At 49.9% G+C, this 13631-nt stretch overlaps 1 protein-coding gene across 2 annotated transcripts in view; it reads right to left on the bottom strand.

Annotated features, from left to right (window-relative positions):
* CABLES1 (Cdk5 and Abl enzyme substrate 1) overlaps positions 1-10062 on the bottom strand; it is a 114782-nt gene extending 104720 nt beyond the window's left edge. Inside the window, exon 1 of one of the 2 annotated variants that reach the window (XM_040479234.1) lies at positions 8516-10062. In XM_040479234.1, the coding sequence (XP_040335168.1) occupies positions 8516-9372 (857 nt within the window). In that variant the 5' untranslated portion in view covers positions 9373-10062. The remainder of the gene's footprint in view (positions 1-8515) is intronic. The other variant, XM_040479233.1, reaches the window with a different exon arrangement.
* Positions 10063-13631: the final 3569 nt, after the last annotated feature.

Genomic DNA, 13631 nt, shown 5'->3' on the forward strand with positions numbered 1-13631 from the left:
AATTATGTCAAGTAACTGATTCTTATAAAAAACCTCTGGTTTTCAACACTCTTTCCCCTGATGGTGACATTTTGTACAGCACTCCCAAAGGGAGAATGGAACCAGAAGATATGTAGTGTGGCCTTGGTACATGTGCGGATAAACCAGCTCTCTGGAAGAAAGGGAAAAAAAAGAAACCTTGATTCCCTGAATCATAAAGCTGACTGATTCCCACAGTGTAAATACTCCTATTAGGACTGATTTCAGACTATCAACCACCTCAGATTCCCCAGTTGGTTGTTTCTGCCACGTCCGTAGGAGCCAACTATCACACACCAGGTCTAGCAGAAACCAGCTTAGAATCCAGAGAAACCGGAGTTCAAATCCCAGCTCTAGATCCCAGTTAGGCCTTAGGCAAGTTTCCTTAACCCCTCCAACCCTCAGCCTCCATAGCTCTAAAATGGATAGAATCCCTGTTCCTCAGGATTGATGAATAAATGAAACAAAACAATGCATGTAAAGCACACAGGTCGTTGAGAGGCACTCAGAACTCCATAAGTGTTCCTCCCCTCCCCGGGGAAGGGAAGAGGCAGACATGGATGCAGTGGGTGGGATGGGGCTACAACTTAGATCACCTGTCTCACCCCCACGATGGGGACAGAAACACTCAAGTGGGGAGGTTCCTTATTGTAAGATTGAGGAAGGAGGTGGTAGGGAGACTGTGACCAGTGCATGAAAATACAAGACCTAAAATGTTGGAGGGGGTTACCAGGATTATCAGGGGGACTTTGAGGACAACGTTTTAAGAGGTTTTGCCAAATTTCCCTACTAACAGGTTCGGAATGTGGGTTTTGTTTGGTTCTGTGGTTGCTCTATAGAGGCAGCTGCTCCATTTTGCTGAGAGCCAGCCCTAGGTCATCACCAGCAAGCCCTTAAGGGGCCAGCAACGAAGAAGGGGCCTGGCAGGTATGCAGAAACCCACAGGGAAGGGAGAAAGTCTATGCTTCCAGGAGAGTGTGCTCAGTGCCAAACATGAGGGCTCTGCAGGGTGACGGGTCAGAAAGGAAAGGGGCATCCGATGGGAGTAGAGCCGGGACCCTTCCCATGGAGAAGCATGTGAGTACCTGACCCTGCGGGCCCCATGGAAAGCCAGCACAGCATGGAAATGGAGGGTAGCGTGGGGTGGGGGTGGCATTCAGGGCGGGGGGGAGGTGCGGTGGTTGTCAGAGGTGGCCACAAGTGAAATATACAGAATTCAAAACTGACAAGGTCAGATGTGGGTTTCAGAAAGTTCCCTCTATCAGCCAGGGGGAGAAGGAGTAGGTCCAAACAGGAGCCAGGAGGCTCCAAAGGCAGAGACTGTGAGGGCAGGCAGGGAGGGACAGGGGGCCAGTGCACACCTCAGCGGTACAGAGTGCGGCTGGGGCGGGGGGTTGCACACTTCTGTGAGGACTCAGAGAATAAATAGTTTAGGCTTTGTGGACCATGTGGTCTCCGCCACAACTACTCAATTCTGTTCGCGGAGCACAAGGGCAGCCAAAGACAATACAGAAATGAACGGGTGTGGCTGTTTCCCAGAAAACGTTATTTATAAACAGCCCGTGGGCCACAGTCAACCGACCCCTGAGTTAGGGGAAAGGGTACGGAGGGAGAAGATTCAGAGGGTCCAAACAAAGGAAACATACCCAGAAAGGAGGTAGGATTACTCCCATTTCATGGATGAGAGCCTCATGACAAGGTAAGGGGCAGGGCCAGGGCCACAAACAACTCTAGGAGTGCCAGGCTCACGCTCCTGTGCCGCTCCTATTTTGTAAACTACAGAAGGCACTTCGTAAAGCAGGAGATGCATAAAAAGCAGCAAGAGAAGTGAGAAGGATCTAGATGTGGCTGAAGAGAGTTCTGGAAGCAGGGCAGGCACTGGGCAAAGCTGGATTACTGGAGTCCCAGGAATCCTTGTCCACCTTGGACTGTCCTCTGGGCCCTCACCCACAGAGGTCCTCCCTGAATGACAGAAAGGCAGAAACCTAAATAAGGAAACCACAGGGTTAGCAAATGCCCTTGGGTCACTTAGGCCACCTTCTGCCCAGTTCAGCTGGAGCCAACTGAACAAGCATTTACAAGGCTGACTCAAACCGCAGCACAGAGTGGAGCGAGCGGGTGAGGGCATGGACTCGGGAGCCAGACTGCTGCGTTTGAACCCGGCCCCCGTGTAGGGGCTCCGGGACCGTGGGCAAGTAATTCAACCTCTGCTTCAGAACGGGGGTGACGCAGGGGCACCTGGGTGGCTCTGTCGGTTAAGCATCCAACTCTTGATTTCGGCTCAGGTCACAATCTCACGGTTTTGTGAGTTCGGGCCCAGTATGGGCTCTGTGCTGACAGTGTGGAGCCTGCTTGAGATTCTCCCTCTTTCTCTGCCCCTCCCCCACTCACACTGTCTCTCTCAAAATAAATAAATAAATAAACTTAAAAAAAAAAAAAGAATGAGTGTGATCCGGTAGTGCTGTCATCTCAGGGCAGCAGTTATAAATATGAACTTACTTAATCCTCATGTAGTGCCTGGGACATGTTTGGTAAATAAAAATACTGTGTCAGGGCCCTGAGCCAGGTCCCACAGGGGAGGGCATTTAATGCTCCTGCCTTGGTAGGGGCTCAAACAAGTGCACCTCTAACCAAGCCCTCATCAGTGGAAAAATTGGCCTGTTTCTGTGATTCAGGTCTCCCGACAGACAGGGACCACCTTTTTTGTCTGTATCTCTCATGACTAGCACACCAACAGCTTATAATCGATAGTCATCATGTTCACTGTTTGTTGAATGAATGACACAAGGCAGTATTCCCTCTACTACATACCTGACAGATAACAAAGCACCTAAGGTCACCCTTTGCCCACTCTGTGACCTTGGATTCCTGCCCCTCCATGGTGTCAGGGGCCTGGAATCGATGTCCACAAAGTGCTTTGTAAACCCGTAGGCCCGTGAGCAAGGGAGGTGGTAACTCCAGTTCGCTTCCTCAATGGGGTGGTGTTGGTTGGGGACTGACCAACTCATGAGGGAGTGGTTTCCAGCTTGGATGGCTTCCTAAAATGGCCATTCCAGTTATGACACCTTCACTGCCAGAGGGAACACAGCTGAAGGTGTTTCGTAAAGTTCTCCCTTACACCAGGGGAAACCCATTCATTCCATCGTTCCTCACTACGTGTTCTGCCAACCAGAGCCACGTGAAACCAACTCAATGCCACTTCCACATCCGATGCTAAGGTTAGGTTATCTACACATCCCAAGCTAAACACGCCCCAGCCTCGGCAGCAGGCCCAGGACTGAGCCGCCCAGAGCCCTAGACCAGGAAGAACGGCAGCTCACCTAACCCAGCCCTTTAAATCCATAAGGAAACTGAGGCCAAGGGTGTAAAGTGCCTTGTCCAGGGTCACCGGGCATGGCAGGGGCTGGCCCAGCATCCAGGTTTGCCAAGTGCCGATTGGCATTCCTGATCCACAACATGTCACCTCACCTGGCCTCACCTATCTTTCCCTCCCAGTGTGCTTTAAAGGCCACCTGCCCTACACCCCTCTCCCCACCTTAACAGCTCTCCTTCCCATGGGAAAAAGTCCATGCAGGCGAGGCTCCCCAGGACAGGTGTGGGGACATGGTACAGAGCCATGCTGAGGCTTCCCCACCCCCTTTCCAAAGGGCAAAAGGTCACACTTGAACTAGCTGCCCTTTCTGGGCACACGCCAGGGGGGAGCAGGCTTCCGATTTATTTCCCCTTCTGCGTTCACCCACATTACAGGCTTTGTGAGTGCAAAGGGGAGGGCAGCAGGTGCGCCTCGGGCCACTGACCTCAGTCTGAGGCAGGGCATGGCCTCCCCGCGTCTTGGGGAAGCGTCCTGACCAGGGCCTGGCCGGCCTGGGACTGCAGCTTTGGCCTCTGTCATTCATGGTGCCAGAAAGATGGCTTAACAGTAACCTGGGTTTGCCTACTGCTGGAGGAGATCAAAGTCCTTCACAGGTTTCTAAAATCCAGTCAGGTCAGGTGGCTTACAACAGGAAAATGGAGTGGGAACTTGCCTGAAATCACAAAGCAAGGAAGCGACAAAGCCTGGGGGAAAACGTCCATCTCCTTTCTCTTACTCTGGTGGTTGATCACCTAGTTAGCCCACATCTTTCTTTTCAGTGAAGACAGGGGCCACAGATACAGAACCCGGACATTCACCCCAATAGGGGCAATACAGAGGGAGGAGTACTTAGAAGTTCCAAAGCAGTGCGAGCTCTGCCCCAACAAGCTGAGTGACCTTGAGCACTGTTACTTAACATCTCTGAGACCTCGCTTCCTCAATCTTACAATTGGAACAATCCTAGTACCCAGCCAAGCCTTCCTTCTTAAAAGGCTACCCCATTAGCATCCCACACAGCTGTGCGGAATTGAGGCCCTCCCAGACCTGCAGGATCAAAATCTTTGCTTTTTCCAAGGTCCTAGGGAATTCTAAAGACATTTACATTTGAGAAGCCCGGATATAAAGCATTTGGGGCATGCCCACGCAGAGTCAGCCCTCAATTATATAAGGCCAATTCACACTTGACAAAGCCCAAGACACAGGCCAAGGCTCTCTAGAGGAAACAGAACCAGAAAGGCTGATTAACTTGCCCAGGGTCATGCAGTGGCATCATGATTTGAACCCAAGACTTGGGAATTCTTTTGCACCATACGCCCTCTTTCCATGTACGAACTAACTCTCCATCCATAAGGCATAATGTAACGCAGGTGCTCTAAGAAGCAAAACCCTCATGCTTTTTAAAATTAATTCCCTGGTCAACTTGCAGGGTCCTCAATCAGGCCTGATGGCACACACTGGTTCACCTGGGCTTGACTTTGCTTCTGGGCGGCTGTCTGCCATTCAGAAGCTCAAGGAAGTGGAGTAACCCAGAACTGCCGCCAGCTGCTGCCAGAGATGAAAATTTTAAAGTGGAAGTAAGCCTTAAAACACACCTTATAAATTTACACTCCTTTCCACCTACTAACACTTTCCCTGTGCGGCTGGCACTGCCTAAGCAGAGCGCACGACAGGGTGTCAAGCTAGAAGGCATCTTTTTGGCTTCCCACCTCTGACACCTAGCCAGAGAGCAACCCCCAGTGTGTTGGCTTCCCAGGGGAGGAGCCCTGCCCACCAGGCTGGGAAGATACCCAGGCCTACAGGACTGGGTTTCCTAGGTGCTCTAATGGAGATGTGAGCTGAAGCTGGGGGCTCAAAGGTCAAATGGCAGGGAGGGGAGACTAAAGAGTACAGAATCACATCAGTATGACTAGCCTGCTGTATCCCAAACATTTGCACTCAATAGCTCCAAAATTCTTCTTGGGCCTACCACATGCAAAGCATAATGATACAGTTGAGTGGCAGAGGAAAAGACGCCAGGCTTGGATGTCAAAGATCCGGGCTCGTATCTGGACTAAACTAGGTCTGTCAATCTACACATGGGGTGGCTGTGAAGCTTCAACCTAGGCAACCAGCAATGGTGCCTAGGCCTGGGCTGAGGAATTTTCCCCGAGTTGTATTTCAAAGTTTGGAAGTCCAAGCAATTACTGTGATTGATTATACAAGTGTCCAGACAGAAATAACAAAAAAGAAAGCATTTCACGATTTCAGACTGAGAAATTCTGATTTTTATATATTCATAACAAACCCAATATATCTCAAGTTGTTTATAAAAGGCAGATGATTTCAGATTAACTACGGCGATGCTTTCCAAACTTTCACATGTATATGAATCATCTGGGGATCCTGTAATCTGGAGTGGGACCTGAGAGTTTGCATTTCTTTTTTAAAGATTTATTTTTGAGAGAGTGCAGAAGGGGGGGGGGTGGCAGGGGACGGACAGAAGATACGAAGCGGGGCTCTGTGATGACAGCAGCGAGCCCAACGCGGGGCTTGAACTCAGGAACCGTGAGATCATGACCTGAGCTGTGAAATCATGAGGCTCAACCGACTGAGCCCACCTAGGCCCCCCTGAGAGTTTGCATTTCTAAGAGCTCTGGTAAATCTGCAGGTCCCAGAGCCCAACTTTTGAGTAGCAAGGCTCTATGGAATTCCTTAAATAGTAAGAGACACATCCAAGGCAAGTATAATTTGATTTGAAAAGGATAACCCAAGAGAACATCCATGAAGTAGGATCTAGAACTACCCTGGCTAGCATAGTTTCTTAAAGGGAGGCACAGCAGGGAAAGCCAATAGCATTCTTCTAAGTTGGTCTTGGGCCCAATTCAAATGAGTTTGTACTCTACATCACACTGTCTAGGCAGGTGAAAGTACTCTTTAGTGGTCATAAAAACAGCATGCTTCTGACAAAATTCTCAAAAGCAGGATGGTGTAAGAAACAAAGCATCCTAGAATATTTGAAGTTCATGACTGCTGCAACAGCTATAGCCAAGCTAGGCTTTTTAAGGCCTTTCTTAAATCCCTGTTTCACCCATTTACCTCCTCTCTGTACATGACATTTCAGGCTGTTACTGTTGACAGCTGTAATAAAAAAAAAAAAATGCCTCTATCAGGTTGCCAGATATGGATAATTCCTAAGTAGGAAGATGAATGGGACTATCAGGAAGCATCTTATACTGACTGACTCATCTTACTTAAAGCATGTGCTGGGGAGTAGGGGGATCAATAAAACAACCAAGGGGTTCATATTTTTGGGACTGGAAATTAAATTCTGGCTATTCTTTGGATCAGAAATACTAACACAGGGGCGCCTGGCTGGCTCAGCTGGTGGAGCGTGCGACTCTCAATCTTGGGGTTCTAAGTCCGAGCCCCATGTTGGGTGTACAGAGTACTTAAAATCTTAAACAAAAAAGAAATGCTAACACAGAAGATCCTCCATATCCCCTGAAATGAGATTCTTGGAGACAAAGTGTGAGGTAATCTGATCTCCAGCTGCTTTTAGCACAGGAACACATCTGTCTAACATGAGACACAGGCCAGCCTTGCATACTGGCTTAGAATAACATGTATGTTTATTACAATTCCTGTCATGACCCTCAGGCCTGGCTGGGCTTACGCTCAAACTATAGAGTCATTATGAGCCAGAGTGTGATGTCAAGCGGTAACACCAAGCTGCCCAGAAACTGCTGAGTACGCACCACTCACCCAGAAAGGAAGGGATTCCCCTCCTGTGCACTGGCCCGCTAATGGAGAGATGCATGCTCTGACAAGAAATGCCAGAGCCAGACTGTCACCTGTGCCCAGCATCGCTAATTCACCCATGCAATCACAAGGCTGCTTCTCTGTTCCACACCCCTCCCCGCAGCCCCTGTGCACTCACAACGTGAGGCTACACACCAGACAGGGTCATGATTTCACCCATTTGGGAAGAAGGAGACTCAGGCAAATTTCTGGATGAGACTGGCTTGTTTTTCCCCATTTGCCTGTTGGGGGAGGAAGTTAAGTTTTCCAGTAGGCCACCTTCTTAACTTAGGCCAGCAAAAGCCTGAGCTTTCCCAAGAGCAGTACAGGAGAGAGACTAACAGAAAAGGTTCTCCCTTCTCATCTTGAGGCCTGCAAAATGTTTCCATTTAGGAAAGGAAAAACTGAGGCCCCAGGAGGTTAAAATAACTGACCCAAGGTAGAGCCCAAGCTATAACTGACTTCACAGGAGGCCTTATTAAACTAACAAGGGAGAATACTCCCTCCCAGGAAGGAAAGAGGCCTGCATTTCTCCACTGCTCCCCACTCAGATTCTTTTCCAAACTCCGGCCTTACTGCTGACACAGACCTAACTCCCACCTGTCCTTTGAACATATGGTGACAAACTCCAGCTATTTCCTTCACAATAAGCAAATGTCCAACATTTCATATTTTTGCTAAGATGCCTAAAACCAGCAGATGACATAAGCTGGCAAATATAACAAGCTTCTAACTAACTCTAGCAAATTCATCTTGGAATGGAAAAAAAAAAAAATCATCAAGCCCTATTTCCTCTCTGTGTCCAACCTCCAAGGCCCGTTGCAAGGAAATGCAAGAATTTTCCATTTCTTGGGAAAGCAAAAGGAAAACCCCAAGATTTCCCGGGACACCGGACTACTATGAGCACAAGCAGGAACTTTTCTCATGAGGGATTCACCGGCGAGTCTGCAAGAAGTTCAGGCTTACACGCGCCACTCAGCCACCAGCTGAACCTTTGCGCCCTGCCAAGTCTTGCCTGGCGTGGGGAGAGAGCGCCTCTGGGTCTGAACCCGGTTTCTGAAAGTTGGTGATCTCCTTACAATGGGAGGTTTGGGTGCGGCTTTTTAATGGACTCCCGCAACTCCCAACTCCGGACTCACAGCGTGAGCGTGATGCTTCTGCTCTTTGAGTGCCGGGCTCATGCACACACCTGTGAACACAAGTCCCTGGGGCCCCTCTCTCTTTACGGGCCCTCGTGGTTTGGAATTTGGGCCAGAAGCTCAGGGTTCCGGCAGGGCGCGAGAAGGTGGGAGCGATCCGTGTTCCCCGGCCAAGAGCCGGCTGGGAGGGACGCGGGGGCGAGGCGCGCGTCGTATCCTGGATACTCACCGGGACCTCTGCAGCTGTTCCAAGGCGCTGGTGCTGGCCCCCTGGCCCGGCTGCTCCAGAGGGCAGTAGTTCTGCGAGGTCTGCCTGGAGAAGGCGATGGGCAGGATTCCCTGAGTGAACGAGTTGAGGCGACCTCGACTGCCGCTCCCACTCCCGGGGGTCCCGGAGGCCAAGAAGGCGGCCGTCGGCACCTGCACGCTGGAAAAGGCATCGTCCTCCTCCAACTCCTCCTGCCCGCCGTCCCCGGGCCCGTCGGGCAGCTGCGGCGAAGCACAGGAGGCGAAAGGCGCAGACCGGGGCGGCTGTAGCTGCTCCCCCGACGCCCGGCCGGCGCCCAGAGAGCTCACGAAGCCCCGTGCCGCCCCGGGACCGGACCCCGGAGCGTGGCCGCCGGGGGCCAGCGGCGGCAGCGGCGAAGGCTGCGGGAGGCAGGGGCCCCATCCAGCTGCTACCGCCGCCGCCGTGCCCGCTGCAGCGAGCGCGTTGCAGCCGCCCCGCTCGGCGGCGGCGAGCAGGCTGAGCCGAGTCCTCGCGCCGCAGGCGCTGCCGGCGCCGGGCTTGGCCGCGCCACTCTCCTCGCCGCCGCCCCACTCCTCGTCTTGCAGCGGCGGCCGTCCGTCTAGCGAGATGTTGGTGAGGAAGGAGAGGGCAGCCTGGCGGCGCCGCGGGTCCATGCGCGGCTTCCTGGGAGGCTCGGGCGGCGGTGGTTGGGCCGGCGGGGCGGCCACGGGCTGGGGCTGCTGCGGCGGCTGCTGCAATCTGCTGGTGCCCGCGGCGTCGGTGCCGGTGCTGCTGCTGTTGCTGCTGCAGGCGGCCGTGCCGGCGGTGGCGGCCGTGGTGGCGGCAATCGCCGCCATTGTGTCCGTCTGCGGCGGTATTTCCGCGATGCCCGGAGAAGCGAGCGGCGCCCGAGTGCTAAGCAGCGAGCGCGAGCGCCGGTGACCCGGGCTGGGCAGGGCGCGGGGCGCAGGCGGCGTGCGCGGCGGCCCGGCCCCCCCGCGGGCGGGCCATGCTCACCCCTTGGTGCTGCGGCCGGGGACGCCGCCGCCCGGGCCCACGCGCGCGGCTGTGTAGCTCGCTCGCTCGGTCGCTTGCTTCCTTGCTGGCTGGCTGGTCGCTGATCGCCAAATCCCAGGCCCTCCCCACCCTTACGGTCTTCGGCTTCCCAGACCCGGTGTCCGTATTTATAGGTGCGCGCGCCCTGCGCTCGCGCTCCGAAGCGCTCTTTGCAATAACACAGTATCACGTGTGGGGAATGAAACCTGGGAGGAAAACAAAGCCGCAGGCGGCGGCCGCGGAGGCAGGCGGCGGGAGGCGAGGGGCCAGAGGAGGAGGAGGAAGAGAAAGCCGAGCGGGTGACGGGGCGGGGGTTATCTGCGGCGGGTCCAGGTACTCCGAGCTTCCTGCGGGGAGTTCTTGGCTCCCGGGGTGCGCGGGCGCCAGTTAAGGGAGGCGAGCACGTTTGCCGCCGCGCCAGCACAAGGAATCGGGAATCGCGGGCGGGGGTGCAAGCAGAACCCTGGAGTCCCGGCTTGAGGATGTGGTCCCAGGAGAGTTATGGGTCCGCAGGACAGTTACTCGGAGGGAAGCTGAGATCTGGCTCACGAGCTTGTTAACTGGACCCCGCGCTGCCGTTGGGCCCTGAGAAGTAGGTCCTTATTAATAGTTATACGAGTAGGTTCACAACCCCTTACGTGGCCAGTCCCAACTTAAAGCTGTCGCTTAACGACTGAGGTTATGTCTCATTCATTCGCAGGCCCCTGAGATAATTGCGCACCCCTGGGTGCATACAGAGCCCAGGCACAGGTGAACATCTTCTGTACGGGCTAATTTCTACATCCCCACTTGATGGTGCTGTCACTTTTCATCTCTTTCTTAGCAAAAGCCAACATCAATTTTTACTCTATGAAGACCAAGATAAGCTAAAAAGGCCTCACGCCCTTTTCCTCTAGTCACCCTGCAAATGTTGTGGATTATGATCTCTTTTTATCCCATATAAACTGGAACACTATGCACAGTTACTTTCTGTCATTTAGTTCATAAACATTCGTTTGGCATCTACCATGTCTTCTTTTAAGATGGGTTCCTGCCCAAGGATTCAATGACTGGACAGCAAGTCTGGACCTGGGAGGAGACACAGAATGCTGTACCTTGGCCCCAGCCCCAACAAATGCCTGTGCTGGCTGAGGGGGGTGGGAGGCCAGAGGGCACCAGGAGCTCTCTACAAACGTGTACCGGTTTCCCTATGCGGTAAGGAACAATTGTCACACTTTATTAAGCTCTGTGATGTCTAAGACACCTCTATCACTTTTCTGAGGGAGAAGCAATGCATTTAAGATCAAGGGATTAATTTAATTAAAGGTTTAAATTTAGCCCTGGAACTAATGGGTAACTCTACATTGAAATTCCACTCCACTTCAAGTTCAGGAAAGTAAATTGAGTAATGGAGAGCAAATACAGCCTGTCCAGAGATGGGCAGCCAACCTGGAGTATATGAGATATGGGTGAGTTTCAGGTTACATTTGCTTAGGACAAACAGGCATGTGGCCCTTCGCATGAAAAATTGCTCATATTTTATTTTATGCCATTTTTAGGCCTTTTGAAACAGTGGAGAGTGAGATCCATTTATAGCAGCCTTACAGCAGCTAAGTCAAAGCTTGGTGACCAGCTCTGTGAAATTTCATTAGTTTAATTATTTTGTTTAACTAACTACCTTGAAACTTCTAAGAGGCTTTATTACCATTAACTTAATTTGCATGACCACTGGCCTGGTTGTGCTGGTAGGTAGCGTTAAATGAAAGACACCCCATGAACTATTTTTTATTACAAACGTGATAAATGTTAATTGCACAACATTTAGAGAATAAGGTAAGTAAAGAAGCTTGGTTTTTTTTTTTTTAAGTTTATTTATTTATTTTGAGAGAGAGACAGCACATGTGTGGGAGGGGCAGAGAGAGAGAGAGAGAGAGAGAGAGAGAGAGAGAGAGAGAGGCTCCCAAGCAGGCTCCAAGCTGTTGGCACAGAGCCCCACTCTGGGCATGAGCTGAAATTAAGAGTCAGGGGCTTAACCAACTGAATCACCCAGGTGCTCCAGTGAAGAGAAGTTTTAATAAAAAAACACCACTAATGGTTTCATCTGCTACAAAAAATAACTTGAACTTTTTATTTCTATCCTGTATTTTTAACCAAGTGAAAGCACACAGTTTGTGTCTTGTGATTTTTGCTTGCTGTGTTAAGATCATCTTTTCATTTAGAATATTCTTCTATAGAATCATTTTAATGATTAATAGTGTTTAATTTGATGGAGAGATTATAGTTATTAAATCTGTACCCTAGGGGCACCTGGCTGGCTCAGTCAGAAGAGCATCTATTGATCTTGGGGTTGTGAGTTCAAGCCAGCCCCATGTTGAATGTAGAGATTGCTTAAATAAGTAAGATGTTCAAAAACTAACAATAATAAAAAGAAACTGTACCCTACATTGAACATTTAGGTTGTTTCCAGTGTTGCTTTTAGGAAGAGTATGGTGATGACATCCTGTGTTTTTCTAAATCTTCTTACTGTCCAATATTTTCTTAGGCTAAATAGATATGGGGGCAAATGGCGTATCATGTTTTTAAGGTTTCCCATCCAGAAAGTTTGTCCCAGTCTGCTTCCTCACACTCGTGTCAGCAATATCAATTTTTTCATCAATATTCATTTCTTTGTCCATTTGCTATAACTCTGCCTGTTTTAAGTGTCAAACATGCAAACTAATTTCAAATACTTACTTAAGCATCAAACAAGAATCAATATTTTATTTAACCTACACACTGTTCCTGTGCTCAATCCTCTTGTAGGGATCATGAGAGGTATGGTTTACTGTTCACCTACTGTGTGCCAGCCACAGAATATTTCTAATCTTTTGCACTCTGCAAGTTGGGGTGGTGGTGTGTTATTACCAATATTTACAGATGAGGCTCAGTAAAATTAAACAATTTGCCCAATGACCCCCAGCTCTTATACTGGGCCAGTATACAAACCGGTCTTAGAATAAGACCCATACATGGTCCTGCGCCCTCTGCTGGTGAGGATGTATGATGGGGGAGTACATCTCCAGATTTATAATCTTATATTTGTACTTAAAAGTCAACTGTACTGAAAATAGTACAAAATGTGGAGGAAGAGGATCTGAGTTTCAAGAGCAAGTCTCTTAACCTCGCCAACCCAATATTCTCAGCAGTTTATTTTGAGATACAAATGAGACTGCTCATGAAACATTTTGATGAATCTTAAAGTACCTTTTAAATTGTCTGTTGTTGGGGTTCCTGAGTGGCTCAGTTGATTGAGCCCCCCAACTCTTGGTTTCAGCTGAGGTCATGATCTTGAGGTTTGGTTTTTGAGATGGAGCCCTGGTCAGGCTCTGCACTGACAGCATGGAGCCTGCTTGGGATTCTCTCTCTCTCCCTCGCTCTCTGCCCCTCCCCTACTTGTGTGCATGCGCGCTCTCTCTCTCTCTCTCTCAAAATAAATAAATAAACTTTAAAAAAGTAAAATTTAAATTAAAAAAATTTTTAAATGTCAGTTGTTATTTATACCAATCCAATCAACCTACTCCCTGAATTATTCCAAATTCACTTATTTTTCACCTATTTAATCACTATTTAAATATTACTGAGCAACTTCTATGTACATGGAAGCTCCTTGCTACAAAAGCAAAAAAAGAAGGGGTGGCTCTTTGCCCTTTTGCATTCTATAGCAAAAATATGGGAAAGCAAAAGCTCAGAACACATTTAAACAAAAATGCAAGGCAGGCCCCAATTAAATGATCGATCAAATGAGCAATCAGACTGGTACTGTGAATGTTATCAAAATATGAAAAAGAACCTTTTTATTTGAGGTGAGCTCTGTGGGGGTGGCCTCAGGGAAGATCTTGGATTTCAACTGACCTGGATGCTAAGGAGGGCAGGAGGGGAACACTTTAGGAAGAGGAAGTTCTGCATACAAATTCCTCGCAGAATGTGGGCACAGAGGACTAGAATTTGAAATGTAATTATTGGTCTGCTAAAGGTTTTTGTTTTGGGGTCCCCCCCATTTACTTTAATATTGCCCCTTTACAGTGCCCATTCTAAAAACTTT

Source organism: Herpailurus yagouaroundi, unplaced genomic scaffold (genome assembly GCF_014898765.1).
Source record: "Herpailurus yagouaroundi ecotype Mexico unplaced genomic scaffold, PumYag 142, whole genome shotgun sequence".
Taxonomy (NCBI): domain Eukaryota; kingdom Metazoa; phylum Chordata; class Mammalia; order Carnivora; family Felidae; genus Herpailurus; species Herpailurus yagouaroundi.